Source organism: Girardinichthys multiradiatus, chromosome 12 (genome assembly GCF_021462225.1).
Source record: "Girardinichthys multiradiatus isolate DD_20200921_A chromosome 12, DD_fGirMul_XY1, whole genome shotgun sequence".
Taxonomy (NCBI): domain Eukaryota; kingdom Metazoa; phylum Chordata; class Actinopteri; order Cyprinodontiformes; family Goodeidae; genus Girardinichthys; species Girardinichthys multiradiatus.
In genome coordinates, this window is record NC_061805.1 from 6,086,046 (window position 1) to 6,102,450 (window position 16,405).

At 40.8% G+C, this 16,405-nt stretch overlaps 1 protein-coding gene across 3 annotated transcripts; it reads right to left on the minus strand.

The window, feature by feature from the left end:
- Positions 1-960: 960 nt before the first annotated feature.
- On the minus strand, positions 961-16,178 carry LOC124877363 (glutathione hydrolase 5 proenzyme-like). Of its 3 annotated transcripts, XM_047380481.1 has the most exons (12): positions 15,854-16,172; positions 15,371-15,498; positions 15,183-15,278; positions 10,271-10,457; positions 10,034-10,194; positions 9,674-9,820; positions 9,429-9,559; positions 8,728-8,912; positions 6,594-6,685; positions 2,197-2,303; positions 1,937-2,047; positions 961-1,852 (listed from the first exon to the last, which is right to left on the minus strand). In XM_047380481.1, the coding sequence occupies exons 1-12, from the start codon at positions 16,021-16,023 to the stop codon at positions 1,706-1,708; spliced, it is 1,662 nt and encodes a 553-aa protein (XP_047236437.1). In that variant the 5' UTR covers positions 16,024-16,172; the 3' UTR covers positions 961-1,705. The 3 variants fall into 3 exon arrangements, 2 of the variants coding, with proteins under 2 accessions (XP_047236437.1, XP_047236438.1); XR_007040500.1 differs by lacking the exon at positions 2,197-2,303 and having other exon boundaries at positions 1,711-1,852; positions 15,854-16,174; XM_047380482.1 differs by lacking the exons at positions 10,034-10,194; positions 10,271-10,457 and having other exon boundaries at positions 15,854-16,178.
- Positions 16,179-16,405: the final 227 nt, after the last annotated feature.

The window sequence follows — 16,405 nt, forward strand, 5'->3', positions numbered from 1 at the left end:
AAGAGATGTAAAGTCAGGTTTATCTTTTGTTTCTGTTTTTTTTAATCAAACACAAATAGCTTAGATTAAGTTACATTTTATTTAATCAAATAGCCAAATTTCTGGTACCTTCCGCAGATCTGGAGTGTACAACTTCTCCAAGATTATATCCTTTAAACTCTCAGTCCAACCGCTGCCAGGCTGCGATTCTGTTCAAGAATCGTGTCCAGCTTGCGATTGTTGATCGCACTACAGACTCCATCCAACATCCAGCTTTAGAATGCTTTGAACAGCTGCCCACGTTTTGCCAATCACTCGATAAGCCAGGTAACCACCAACTCCAAAAAGTAGAAATCCTGTTATCAAAAGTCCAAATATGTACACATTTTCTATGTCCTCGACCGACATCGTAGTCAGGCACACAATCTTCCACTGCTGCCAAGAATCCATTGTGTACCCAGAGAAGACCGTCTCGTCTGGACAAGAGGGTCTTCTTTACCCCGTCTTCCCGTTGAAAGAAAAAAAAAAAAATGTATCAATTATGTTGAGAGTCCAGCTGACCAAACCCATAATTTAAGTTTTGAGGATATGCAAAGCGAGGCTCTGAGAAAAATACAGACAAAAAGCAGAAACAGGGATCAACAGGGAGGGAGGGAGAGAAAACGCGTGTGTCTTCCACCGAGAGCAAGAGAAAAAGAGTAATGTGTAAAAAATAATGTGTAAAAGTTACTCACAATTTAGCTACTTCTTTGCATAATTCTGCAAGGAAGTGGAGTTTTTCTTACAATGTTGCTGCACATCTGCATTTCAGAAACTAAATTAGAGATTAGAGCAAATTGTTATGCTGGTATACACTATAGAATCCCAAGCAGAAGAGAAAAGTTATAAAAGCGATTCACACTAAATTTACACCCGCAGAAATTGTAGTGTGTCCACACTGAATTAAAAAGGCACAGAAAAGGCACAGATGATACCCATGCATCTTGTGTAAGCTTTGGTGATAAGACATTTATTCACCTATTTATTTCTCTACAGCTATTAGCTGAAAACTTGAGTTTAGATGATCAGATGAAAGACAACACACATCTCAGAAGTGCAGAACCTCTGCAGGCTTTGTTTTTCTATTTCATAAAAACATGAATTTCAGTTAATCTTGTGTAATCTTCTGTTTTTAGCCCTCAAACCTTCTTTTCAGGCTATTTCATGTAAATAGAGCTTGCAAAAAAGAATATTTCATACAATAATTACAAATGGTTAATATTTCATTGCAGCAAATACAGATATTCAATAAAATATAGAGTACAACTAAAAGAAGAAATTGCAGATAACTTTTAAAATAAGGAATTTCGACAAAATTGGCCTGTCATGTATTCATGAACACTATTTACATGTAAAAACACTTGAGAAGTTGCTATGTGGATAATCACTGCATTCTCAATATTTTTAAAAAACAAAAGAGTAAAAATATTCAAGACTTGCTCCTATAAAGACATACAATCTTCCAGTGACAAAAACAGTATTGTTTTTTCCATGGTAACGGCATGTTATAGTCTTTGTCAGTTCATTCCAGTCATAGGAAGACATGTCACTGCAAAGGCTTTGCAAATTAAACCTGTTTTTCTGTCTTGTTCTGTGATGTTCAAGAACAACAAACACCTTCTGCTGCAGGAAGATCTTGACCATTTTTAGGACATCCTCTGCAACTCAGCATTACTGACTTGTGGTGTCAATAACCAGCTGCCTCTCCCAGTTTCCTGTGATCAGACGCAGCCCAGATGCGGCCCTCCTTTTTTTCCACAGCGTTAACCACATTGTAGAATCTGTCTGCAGGTTTCTGATTGTGACCCAACGCTTCAAGAGCCTTAATTACACCCTGAGGAGAAAGAAGAAAAAATGGGATGAGGTTAAAGTGTGTAGTGTGTTAACTGACCACTGAAAACATTGTCAAATTCATTACATTGTCAAACTTGGGTTCAAACTTCACTGCGTTTTCGGAGTCAACAAAGAGAACTGGAGTCTTGATTGCCTCTTTAAGGTTCTTTCCAAACCAAAGGTGGTTGACGAGGGTCTGCAAGAGACAGAGAACATACTGATGAGATTGTCCTGATTATAGTCATGGTGATCATGAAGACAGAGACAACAGTGACAACAGTGAGGAGCATCAGAGTGAAGCAGTTAATCCTAAGTGCACTTAGTGCGATTGCCATGGCCACGTACAGAGACCAGCCCCGTCGTGATCATGCTCCCACCACTCGCTCCAATCACCAGCATCTTTGACTGAGACTTCAGCACAGCGGGGGCCATGGAGGAGGGGGGCTGCTCCCCTGCAAACACAAAAAAGGCCATGACTGACAGCACAGACAACCACAATTCCCACTGATCACTGTCAGGAGAATAAGAGAGAAATGATGAGAAAACTTTCAATGAAGCACCGGTCAATAAATGTGAGTCAGACAGGGAGCAAGACATGGAGTTGATGTGTCTCATCCTTTGTTGAATGTAGTGGTACTTGTTGTTTTCCATCTATCCAGAACTGTCTTGTGAGGGTAGCAGTCTCAGCAGACGCCCAACTTCCCTCTCCCCAGACAACTCCTCCAGCTCCTCAGGGGGAAACCTGAGGCTAGTCAAGAAACATCCAGCTTATCCTAGGCTGTGCCCTTGGCTTCCTCCTGGTGGAACATGCCTGAAACACCCCCTGAGGGAGGCATCCAGGGGGCATCCGGAACAGATGCCTAAGCCACCTCAGCTGACTCCTCTCGATGTGAAGGAGCAGCAGCTCTACTCCAAGCTCCTCCCGGATGGCGAAATGCTCACCCCATCTCCAAGGGAGTGCTCAGCCACCCTGTGGGGGAAACTCGTTTCAGCCACTTGTACCTGGGATCTAGTTCTTTCGGTCGCAACCCAAAATTATCACCATAGGTTAGGGTAGGACCGTACACCAACCAGTGAATCAAGAGTCTCACTTTCAGACTATGTGCAGCATCTGCATAATTGCGGCAGCCACACCAATCTGTCTGTCAATCTCCCGCTCCATTCTTCCCTCACTTATGAACAAGACCCAAAGATACTTAAACTTCTCCACTTGAGGCAAGGACTCCCCTCCAACCTGGAGAGGGCAAGCCAACTTTTTCCAGCTGAGAACCATGGCCTCTGACTTGGAGGGGCTGATCCTCATCCTTGCCGCTTGTGAACCAGACTCCTGTTCCGCTTATACAGAAACTGGATGACCCCTAGTAAAGGGCCATGCATTCGTACTCCTGGAGCAGTCCCCACAGGGCACCACGAGGGACACAGTCAAATGCCTTCTCCAGTTCCACAAAACACATGTGGACCTGTTGTGCAAAGTGCCATGAACCCTCGGGCACCCTGTAGTGGCTTTCCGACCATCTCTGTGATGTCAGCCTGGGTGATGAGCGAATTCAAGCCCCCAGCCTCTGCTTCCACGTGACAGCGGGACTAAGGATATCCGTGTCCCCCATTGAGGTCAGCAGCTCCCCATCACCACATTATGGCCTCGACAATAGAGGACATGAAAACAGACAACATATTCTACTTGGACTATATATCTATTCAGAGTCTGTGTCTCCAGTCTCTCCTGGAATCCGGGAAAAAGTGTGTGCCTAACCAAGGGCTCTGCCAGGCTTTCCTGGCAGACCCTTATTACACAATTGGGTCTTCCAAGTCTGTTCAGCTTCATCCACTGCCAGCAGATGTAACTCACCACTAGAGCTGGGCGATTAATCAAATTTTGATCTTGATTACGATTTGGATTTTTCAAACAATCATAAAACCATAATGAATGATATTTGTTCCTTCGCAGTCGACTCTCGTGCTGTGTTGTGTTGTGAATCGAGCGCTACTGCCAGCGTGCCACTATGCTGTAGACTCCTCCCACAGCCCCAACCAGTTTCATTTTCCTCAGAGCAAGTTATAAACACTTCTCGAGCAAGACTGAAAAGTTGAGCTGAAGACAACAGGATAATAGCCGAAGAAAGAGAGCTGTTGGTAGAAGATAGGTGAAACAATTTCAGTGGTGTGAAAACATCGGTATGTGGAATCAGAGCTGGAACAAATAGCAATAGTGTGCAAACATTGTTATGCTATCGTAGCTGCACCACAGAGTAACACTACGTACCTGTTCAATCATTTTGAAGATCAGCTCACAAAGTGGTTTATGATCAGCAAAGAAGGAAGAAAAAGAGAAAAGCTTCTCAACTCCTGCTTCAACTTCACAGACATCCATTAAGGCCACCTTTCACCAAAATATTCAACCAAATATTCAACCAGCTCCCAGAGACACAAAGACAATAACTTATTTTCTCGCCAAAGACCAGTGCCCAATCAACACAGTAAATAATCCGGGATTCAAGAAAATTTTCAAAAATGTTCAAAAAAAGTGCCAAAGAAAACATTATCAAAATTAATGTTGACAAATTTTCCTGTACTGTTGATTCTTTTAATTCTTTTTTTTTTCCAGGCAACAACACAGTTACAAATGAAAAGCAGAAATACTATGTTATAGTGGCCGACAGGTGCAAATGCACAGCAGACTGATAGGCATACTGCAAACACTTACAGGGGTTGGACAATGAAATTGAAACACCTGGTTTTAGACCACAATAATTTATTAGTATGGTGTAGGGCCTCCTTTTGCGGCCAATGCAGCGTCAATTCGTCATGGGAATGACATATACAAGTCCTGCACAGTGGTCAGAGGGATTTTAAGCCATTCTTCTTGCAGGATAGTGGCCAGGTCACTACGTGATACTGGTGGAGGAAAACGTTTCCTGACTCGCTCCTCCGAAACACCCCAAAGTGGCTCAATAATATTTAGATCTGGTGACTGTGCAGGCCATGGGAGATGTTCAACTTCACTTTCATGTTCATCAAACCAATCTTTCACCAGTCTTGCTGTGTGTATTGGTGCATTGTCATCCTGATACACGGCACCGCCTTCAGGATACAATGTTTGAACCATTGGATGCACATGGTCCTCAAGAATGGTTCGGTAGTCCTTGGCAGCGACCATCTAGCACAAGTATTGGGCCAAGGGAATGCCATGATATGGCAGCCCAAACCATCACTGATCCACCCCCATGCTTCACTCTGGGCATGCAACAGTCTGGGCGGTACGCTTCTTTGGGGCTTCTCCACACCGTAAATCTCCCGGATGTGGGGAAAACAGTAAAGGTGGACTCATCAGAGAACAATACATGTTTCACATTGTCCACAGCCCAAGATTTGCGTTCCTTGCACCATTGAAATTGACGTTTGGCATTGGCATGAGTGACCAAAGGTTTGGCTATAGCAGCCCGGCCGTGTATATTGACCCTGTGGAGCTCCCGACGGACAGTTCTGCCGTGATTTGGGCAGCCGTGGTTTTATGTTTTTTGGATACAATCCGGGTTAGCACCCGAACATCCCTTTCAGACCGCTTCCTCTTGCGTCCACAGTTAATCCTGTTGGATGTGGTTCGTCCTTCTTGGTGGTATGTTGACATTACCCTGGATATCGTGGCTCTAGATACATCACAAAGACTTGCTGTCTTGGTCACAGATGCGCACCAACAATTTGTCCTCTTTTGAACTCTGGTATGTCACCCATAATGTTGTGTGCATTTCAATATTTTGAGCAAAACTGTGCTCTTACCCTGCTAATTGAACCTTCACACTCTGCTCTTACTGGTGCAATGTGCAATCAATAAAGACTGGCTACCAGGCTGGTCAAATTTAGCCATGAAACCTCCCACACTAAAATGACAGGTGTTTCAGTTTCATTGTCCAACCCCTGTAAATTATGCACACTCCCAACACACACAAAAGACAAAAAAACAAATACAACAGAGAAATTCTTCAAAAAAGAACAAACAAAAAAAACAAATGCTGAAACCACAGTAAATAGAGAGAAGCACAAACATACAACCAAGACAATAAATGCAAAGAAAAAATATGCAAATAGGAAAAAAAAAACAGCAAGGAAAAGCTGCAAACTTGCTCTACAAAACAAAAGTGAACCAGACCACTAGAGGGAGTCCTCCACTAATTACTAAGGTAAGTATTCTGCAGTTCTATAATATTTTAAAGCATTGCAACCACTTGTTTTAAAAAAGACATGAAGGAAACATATCCTTTCTTTCTTCCCTCCAAGTTTCTTTTGGGCATCCCATTAATGCCTTTCCAATGGAGCTGGTCTATTATGACTTGGTTGTTGACTCTCCCTAGTGGTCTGGTGGACTTCTGTTTTGTGCAGAGAGTTGGCAGCTTTTCTTAACTTAGCTGTTGTTTTTGGCATTTGCAGACTTTTTCCCTTCGTAGTTGTTTTGTTGGTTGTAAGTTTTTGTTTCTATCTATTTTTTGTGATTGCAGAATTTTTCTTTTGCAGCGTTGTTCTGTTGCATTTGTTTTTTGGATTTGTGTGTTCTGGAGTTTGCATCATTTATATGTTTGCTGTGTGTTTATGTTTTTTCAACGTGTCTGGACGTTTTTATTTTATTTTTTTTGCCATATTGAAGACAAATAGGTTATCATAGAACAAAGTGCTTAGTCAAGACTGTACCAGAATTGTTCCCAACTGACTATTGTAAAAATGAAAAGGCGTCATGTTAATCTGATTACCAGGAAAGATGTTATCGACCCTTCCACAAAAGTCCGACAGCTCATTGTTTAGGACGATTCCAGTGCTTGAAGAGTAGACTTTGGAACCAAATCTGTTAAGGAGATGTGCAAGTTGGATGAATTAGATGACGACACTATCATAACAAAGGCAGGTGTCTTCAAATATCCACCCTTAAATACATATGTTCTAAAATCAATAAATCTTCCTACTCATTCTACCTACAAACTAAAAGCAATATGAGCTGCCTGGTTTCAAACCCTAAAGCCAATGTTGTGACAAAGTGGGGTCTGTGAAATCTATGGACACCTAGAGCACACCTAGATTTGGAGAGATGCACCAATCAGTATTATGTGGCTGAATTTCAATCTCCAGTTTTTATAAAGCTATCACCTGCTACATTTTAGCCCATTCTCTCTTACAAATCTATAGTATAAGAAGATAAAAGAACTACACAAAGTATTTTTAAGCCTTGTTGCAGAGACTGGTCATTTGTTAATGATATTAGTAGCAGAGGTGGTATCACATCACCTTTGTAAGAGAAGAAACCTTGTAAAAAGTGACTTCACTATTTAAAAAACAAAATGATTATGAAGTAAAAATATCTGTTTTTAGAATCTGCTTATATTTGTAATTACCGTGGCTAGCATGACTAAAACAGCAGTCTCTATGTTATGCCCAGATAAAGTAAATCCTTACCCTAAAGAGTTAGTTTGGAGTTTTGAAAGGAGGTTTTGTGAAGTTATAATCCATAATAATTCACTTACCTACAGTAGAAGGATGTCACATCACTGTCAGCTTGTTAAAAAAGTATATGCTTTGAGGTGGTACAGGGCTAATAAGCAAGTAAAACATTAACTGTATCAATTTCCCTCATCTAACTGGGTGGATCTGCTGATCCTGACTCCACCCGGATAGCATTTTAAACAAGTATGAGATCTGCAAAGCAGCAGAACATACCAACTACTTTGCTGCTACACGTGACACAAAATCCAAAAGTTTGCTCTGTGTTAGGAGAAGCTGACGATACCGACGAGTTGCAGCTGATCTGGCGGATCCGTGCAGTCAGCAGGCTCAACCAACATAACTCCACATAGAAACGTGGACATTGTTCGGCTGGACAGAACAACTCCAAACCTAATGGTCTGTTATTAAACTGCAGAATATTAATATCAAATAACAGAGTTCTATTCCGCTGTTATGAACCTTTTCAGTTTCAGTTGTTTCAAATAGCTTAAGTTAGCTAAAACAGGTGGTGTAACTCCAACTAGCTGTTATCTTCCACAACTCTGAGGATTTATTTATTACCACAGGTAAGGGAATTATTGCTGATCATAACTTCACAGAACCTTACTTGAAAAAAACCTAAACCAAAACTTTTGAGATTTTTTCAAGCCTACTAACATTTCCAAATCCAGCATATTCCACGACAGACAGAGGTTGCGAGCTCAATACAGAGTAACTTTGCTGTGCTGCATTGAGCCTTCAAGTTATCTGCTGAAGATCTCGCTTGTAATAAAGTATTAATTGATAGCTTCTTACATCACTGTAATTTCTCTGACTTCAGTTTAAACATTTTAATGATACTGAAAACAGTTAATTAAGTCATCTTTAATTAGCAACTTGTTGAATGTTGCTGTCAGCGTAACTTGAAGTTCATAGTGTTATGCATTTACTGATCTGATAAAGATTGAATTTTAGTCAATGTCAGTCAACCTGAAAAGTCAGACGACTCTAGTCAACAACCTATTTCCTAGTGCCTCCCCGGTGTCTAATTTTCTTCTTTTTTTTTCTTACTGTGCTGCATGAGATATACCAAAAACTGTAAACTCTACCTAAAAAACATAAAAATGTATGATATACATAGAATTGTGACCTATACAGTTTGAATTTTTTTACACAACTGGTTCTATGGGAGCAACAATAAATCCTGAACAGGAATCGTTGTGTACTTTTGAGCAGCACAGTTGCAATCCCTTAAGCACCTGACGTGATGAAGTCTATTTTATTATCAATGAGTAAAATCAACTGCAGACCTACATCAGAAAGTGTTTCTCTAACTCTCCCCTCCCCTCCCCCACTACCTATGTATTTTATTATGTAACCCTGTTAACGTAGAACTTTTAAGATACTAACATGTGGTTGATGGTGCTGGTAACGGCGACGGCTGATCCATCTTCGCCCAGCACAGACACGTGTGTGGTACCCAAGCTGTCCATATATGGTGTGAGGTTGTAATACTGGGAATTGTGTGTCCTGTTGCTGCTGATCAGAGTCCGAATGTGGTTAGCAAAGCTACTTTCTACTATGTTCTTTGTCATCTGTGAAAAATAAAGGGGAACACGAAGAAAACCGAGAGAAATAAATCATGCACAATAAAATGATTAACTATGAGGTTAGCTTCAAAGCAATCTGTTGGCTGTTTTACTGTAAGGTATGGCATTTGTTATTTGTAGAATTAAAAAGCCTAAATGAATCAGAGAAACTATATGACCAGTATTTCACTTGACCTTTAAACTACCAGTTACAAAATCCAACCATTTGAAAACTAAAAATCATTAAGATGATGGTTTGTTGGAGGACAATTGTATTGATTAACCATTTAAAAAAAAAGAGTCCCAGAAGAAAAAACAAAAATACTACTGATATAAACTGACATAAGCAAATCCTAAAAATACACTCACTCAAACGAAATGTAGGGCAACAGGACCTATGAGATGACATTTCATAACAAAAGAGCAGGACCAGCTGATTTCTTGGTGTGATCTCTACCACCAAATACAATACGTGAAGCTATTACACATGCTTTTTCTGGCATCGTTTAATTTAATACTTACTTTTTGTGATTTGAAATGAGGATCCCGAATGTGCTTCTTTAGTCCGTTGGCAAATTTAAAAGCTTCAACATAGCGGTGATAAAACTGGGTCTTTTGTTCAACAGACTGAGGAGCTGAATTCATCTGATAGCCTGTAAACCAAAATATTACTTCATTTAAATAGGATCTTTATTTCTACCACAATTCATTTTGTAAGTGTAAAATATAGAGAAACTAAAGCTCTGTCGCCTCCATCCAACATGAACCTTTCATGATGTTGAGGACAAGAGTGAGAAGTGCTCCTCCTGAGGGGGGTGGGGGTATGTACATCTGGTACTCTCCCATAGGGACAACCCATGGATCAGTCACGGAAACATTATATGATGCCAAATCCTGCAGCGTGACGTCTCCTCCTGGAAGAAAAAAAAAACAGTGGAACAAACTATTTCTGCTGAGCAGAGGCAAAACCCATATCAGCCCACATAAATCCTGACCTTTAATAAATCTGCCACAGTCTGAAAGAGCACTGTGGCGCTCACAGATCAAATTGATTTGTTCATTTGTAATTAGATCACTGTGCCGCGGAGACACAGAAAGAGAACCAGAGGAAACTCTTTGTACAATACCTGCCTCCTGCACATCACGGACTAAGTCCTCTGCTATCTTTCCAGTGTAAAAAGCGTCTGCCCCGTTGTTTGCAATCAGCTCCAAAGTGTCGGCAAGTTTCTCAAATTTGATAATGTCTCCCGTCTTAAGAAGATTTCCATTTTTGTCTGAATATACTTCCCTGAGAAGAGTAAAAGAGAGGTGTAAATCTTTGTTTTTCATATGTTTGAGCTATACTGTGAGTCAGTCTTCCATACCACAAGGGCCGTGTCTGGTTTTTGTCAATGTATGGGATGAATAAGCCTTGGACTCGAGGAATAGGGAATCCCTCTCTGGCCAGCTTGATGGTTGGCTCGAAGAGAGCAGCCCATGGCAGTTTTCCGTAAAGTTTGTGTGCCTTTTCATAGCCTCGAATTTCCCCTGGAACCCCAATCCATTTACTATCTGCACAGATGAATGAAGGCAGTGTTTACTTCGTTCTGCTGTTCTGCAGTGTGTTGTTATTGGGTATAAAATGAAAATAAAAGACTTTACATTGGTTATTTTCCTGAGGTGTACTGTCTATGTAACTATCATTAACTGTGCTTGGTAAACCCTACAAGTACCTTGAGCTTCTGCCCCCAAATCACAAGTTCTTATTCTGGCACATTTGATGTCACTCAAATAGGTTTTCATCTTCTGACACAATTTTCTTATTATCTGTGTCTTGAAAAAGTTACTTTACTATGCTTTCTTTTATTTAGAGTTTTCACATTTTAATGCATGATGGTGGATCTGCGCATCTAACATGATTTTTCAAATATTGCCATATATTCTTAATATGATTTAGAACTTTGATTAGGCCATTCTAACAAGATATGGATTGTAGCCCAATCTCAGGTCTGCTGCAGTCTCAAACATTTTAATTCCAGAATTATCCTGTATTTAACTCCATTCATCTTCCAATTAACTCTGACCAGCTTCCCTGTACCTCCTGGAAAAAAGCATTCCCACAGCAAGAGAGTGCCACCACCATATTACCATGAGGATTGTGTGCGCATTGATGTGCAAACTATTTTGTGGGAAAAAAAATAAATCTAATTATCATCAAATAAAGTAACAAATATTCAATTTGGACCGGTACTTTAGCTTTTATGCCAACAAGTGTTAAAAATGAAACTTCATAAAAACTCTCAGACTTAAGGGTAGAAACAGTTATGACCTAATGTGAAGACTAATTCAAAGTTTATCCAAAAAATTATATTTAAATGATGAGAATTTGTAACAATTGGTGAAAAGGACCCAGTTGGGTTCCTGTCTACCCAAAGTGTTAAACAGTGGAAGTCAATACAGATAATATCTGCTAGTATTCAACAGTTTGTAGCGGAAAAAGAATCTACAGTGGTGTGAAAAAGTGTTCCTGATTTCTTATTTTGTTGCATGTTTGTCACACTTAAGTGTTTCAGATCAACAAACTTAAATATTAGTCAAAGACAACACAAGAAACCCTAAAATGCAATTTTTAAATTAAGGGTTTTATTATTAAAGGAAAAAAAAAATCCAATCTTACATGGCCTCTGAGAGAAAACGTGATTGCCCCCTAATCCTAATAAGTGGTTGAGCTACCATTAGCAGCAACAACTGCAATCAAGTGTTAGCGATAACTTGCAATGAGTCTTTTCCAGCGCTGTAGAGGAATTTTGGCCCACTCATCTTTGCAGAATTGTTGTAATTCAGCTAATATTGGAGGGTTTTTCGAGCATGAACAGTCTTTTTAAGATCAGCCCCAGTCCATCACAACACCACCACCATATTTTACTCTTTGTATGATGTTCTTTTTCTGAAATGCAGTGTTACTTTTACGTTAGACATAATAAGACACTCTCCTTCCAAAAAGTTCAACTTTTGCCTTTTCAGTCCACAGAGTATTTTCCCAAAAGTCTTGGGGATCATCAAGATGTTTTCTGGAACAACTGAGACATGCCTTAATGTTAATTTTCCTCAGCAGTGGTTTTCGTCTTGGAACTTTGCTATGCAGCCCATTTTTGCCTTGTCTCTTTCTTATGTGACATAAACACTGAGCTTAACTGAGGCACGTGAGGCCTGAGGTTTTTTGGATGTTGTTGTGGGGTCTTTTGGGAACTCTTGGTGAGTTGTTGCTGCGCTCTTGGGGTAATTTTGGCTAGACGGCCACTCCTGGGAAGGTTCACCACTATTCCATGTTTTCACCATCTGTGTCTAATGGCTCTCACTGTGGTTCCCAAAGTTTGAGAAATGGCTTTATAACCTTTTCCAAATCTCAATTTCTTTCTCGTTTGTTCCTGAATTTCTTTGGATTGCGTAATGATGTCTAGCTTTTGAGGATCTTTTGGTCTACTTCACATTGTCAGGCAGGTGCCATTTAAGTAATTTTTTGGATTGAGAACAGATGTGGCAGTAATCAGGCCCAGGTGTGACTAGAGAGTAAAATCAAGTATGACAAACCACAGTTATGTTATGTTTTGATGTGGGCGGCAATCACTTTTTCATACAGGGTCCGTGTAGATTTGGAATTCTTTTCTCCCTTAATAATAAAAATCTTCATTTAAAATTTTAATTTTGTTTTTACTTGTGTTGTCTTTGACTAATGTTTAAATCCGTTTGATGGTCAGAAATAATTAAATGTGACAAACATGCAAACAATCGATCATCGATCATCGATTATATGCACTGAGTTAAGTACGAATGAATCACTGTTTGTGTATCCAGTGTTCATTCATGAAAAGGGGAAATTAAGGTATAAGCATTGCTTGACTTTCTCTCTGAGGCCTGCAGAAGCAAACTGTGTTCCAGAGAATTCCCTGCGGAGACGCAGTCTCTACAAAGCCAAGTGGAGCGGTTTTTCCAGTCTGAAAGAAGGACAACAGTAGCCACATCACCGTGGTAACGTGAGTTTGGTCGGCCCGACAGAGCGGCCTCCCAGTCACTGCTCCGGAGGTTAGCTGGAAGCTAACCTTTTGTTCACAGAGTTTTTTCAAACGTCGTCGTCACCCGGACAACTCCTCCTCAACACATTTCAAACAAGGTTAGAGTTTGGGCAGAGAGAGTTAGGGTGAAATGATCTGAACGTAGTTCATTTTATGAAGTTTGCTTTTGTTTGTGGTGAACTCTGCTATCTTGGAGCTAGCAGGCTATGCAGCACACGTGCTCAGGTTGTGTTCTGGGTTTGTGTGTTTTTAAAGTTAAGACATACTTTATTTAAAAGGGTGATTGTAAACACAGAAGATTGATCATAACGCGCCGTCCGCGCTTCTGCATTTTAACCCTTTTATCGACAGTATTTTTAAAGGTGTGTGTTTGATTCTGGTGCTAAGCTATCAGCTTCTTTTGTTAGCTTTAACTGCTAACAGCTAAGGACATGTGCTTGCTGCTAAAGAATATTTACCCAGAAAGGTTGTTATTATTTACTGGATTGAAAACTATTTCCCTAACATTATTTTACTAAATTTGATAACTAAGTAAAAACCATTAAGCCCCATTTCTCCAGAAAGATTTGGCTCTTTTCCAAAATATTTCCTTAAATATTTTACCATTCCCTTAATAATATTTCTTTAAATATTATTTTAATAAATAAAGGCAGCTAATGAGACACGGTTGAGAATTAGTCCTCCAGAAGGTTGGTTTTATTCAGCAAATCATTCTTTAAAACATTATTTTATTAAAATAATATTTTATCTGATCTTGCATTGTGAATGATTGTCTAAGTTAGTTCCAAGACTAACTTAACTTCACTTCCAGATTCTTCAAGATAATCCTTGGTTCTCAAACATAAATAGCATTGCATGGTAATGTTGCATCACTCTTTTGGTCATGGTTTTCAATAATCTTTAATCAACTTGTTTATATTGTACATAGCCCATTAGTCTTCATTATTCTTTAATTCTGCTTGATAGTTTAGTCGGATTGTTTTAGCATAGTAAAGGGTTTGTTGATTGAAATATGTTTGACTTTGAGTTTACTTATTTTTGTTAATAAATTCTTGTATTTTAAGAAATTGTGTGCAGAGTTTTGCTGTTCAATAATGTCAGAGCTTGGCTCACCCTTTTCATTTTGTCCTATTACCACAGCCTTACTAGGCTGGTATTTACAGGATAAGCCTAACAAAAATATTATTTGATAAAATATTAAATTATTAATATTAAATAATATTTTCAGATTCATAGTCACAACAGGGGCCATCACCTTTCACACCACTGTATATGGAAATGCTTAGGCTGGCTCTAGGGACGTGGAACGTCACCTCGCTGGGGGGGAAGGAGCCTGAGCTTGTGCGGGAGGTCGAGAGATATCGACTAGAAATAGTCGGGCTCACCTCCACGCACAGCGTGAGCTCTGGAACCCATCTCCTTGAGAGGGGTTGGACTCTCTTCTACTCTGGAGTGGCCCACGGGGAGAGGTGGCGGGCTGGTGTGGGTTTGCTTGTTGCCCCCCAGCTCAGCCGTCTCGTGTTGGGGTTTACCCCAGTGGATGAGAGGGTCGTATCCCTGCGCCTTCGGGTTGGGGATAGGTCTCTGACTGTCGTCTCGGCCTACGGGCCGAGTGGTAGTGCGGAGTACCCGGCCTTCTTGGTGTCCCTGTCGGGGGTGCTGGATAGTGCCCCTCCCGGGGACTCCATTATTCTGCTGGGGGACTTCAACGCCCACATGGGAAATGACAGTGACACCTGGAGAGGCGTGATCGGGAGGAATGGCCTCCCCGTTCTGAATCCGAGTGGTGTTTTGTTATTGGACTGCTGTGCTAGTCACGGATTGTCCATAATGAACACCATGTTCAAACATAAGGGTGTCCATCAGTGCACTTGGCACCAGGACACCTAGGCAGTTATGTTGAAAATTACATCACCATCTATGTTTCCTTGCACTCACCAATAATGTACTTTGTATTGGTGTATTGCATTAATAATACACGAGAGGTTTGTGGTTGTAACAAAAAAAAATGCAATAGTTTAAAGTTCAATACTTTTTCAAGTCACTGAACATTAAGTATGTCTGCAGATCAACATACTGAATTCCTTAGGGGGACAGAGGCCTGTAAGATGGTTGATAACAGAGCAGGAACAACGAGAAATACTCCATCCAGAGATGAGGAAGCACATTTAAAAGCAGCAAACACGTCTGTCAACTTTTTGGCACGCAGCAGCAAACTACCTACCTGAAATCAGTTTAAAGGTCTTTGTGCAGGACTTCAGCAGATCAGGGTCTACCTTTGATGGTGCAGTCTCCCTGGAGTTGATGATCCTCACATTACCTTTACAAAGATATTCACACCAACAATTATTATCATTATTATTGTAGCATATCTGCTGTATGACTTTGGCTGCATGGAAGCCTTTTTCTCACCAGAGCTGTCCATTACTGTGAATATGGAGCCCCCTCCGATCCCCGCGCTCTGTGGGTTCATGACGCTGGTGCACAGAAGCGCAGCAATGGCGCCATCTACCGCTGAGCCGCCTTGTTGAAGCATGTCTCTGTAAAAATCGCATTCGGTACTGCAGCAAGTCGGCTGGAATTGTTGTCATACTTTACATATGCGTAGGTGTCTGTTGAGCCATGCCAACTTCCTTGTTAATTAAGTGCACGCTGAAAATTATCCTCTGAAACATGTTGGTGGGGATTCTTGGTGTTTAAAAAAGCCAACAGAGCTGTTAACTGCACACACCGCCAAAGCATTTATGGGTTGAACAGATCTCCAAAATAGCTTAGAATGATGTACCCACATTGGATGTTGTGCGTAACAACTTTTCCTCGAAGACGGAAGTAAATAAACTAGATTAGTTTGTGTTTTCCAGTGCATAATGAAGAACGGTGTTTATTTGCACTAACCTTCCAATCTCTGAGCATTTCCTTGAGTCTGCGGCCACGGCAGCTTTGGAGAAAGTGCCATCTGGGCATGTGCGCCTCACAGTGACTGCTATGATCACAATGATAGAGATAACAACCAGCAGCAACAGCAGCGCGCAACACGTGTACACCCTGGCCTTAGATCTCGCCATGACCCTCTGCTCTCACCATAACCAGGCTGATGAATACCTGAGTAAGCGAATGACTGCGCACCTGGTTGGATCAGAAGGGGCGGGTACCGCGGGGGCCTTCTCCACCTCCCTGCAGGCGGGAGAAACTGGAGAAAATGAAAGGTATTCTGACAGCCCAGAGATGAATGCTTTAAATGTATTTCCGCCTTATGAAGTCTTTGAGTTGTGGTTTCCCAAACCCAAACAGTTTGAGTGGGGGTTATGGGCTTGACCCTGTATACTGGTCATCAACCAGTGACAGTGACATCTGAAGGCTTCTTCAGCCTCTGGATGAGCGAAAAAACATTTACAAGTAACATGACAAGAAGTCATTTTGCCTTCTATTTAAGCACTTTAAACAAAG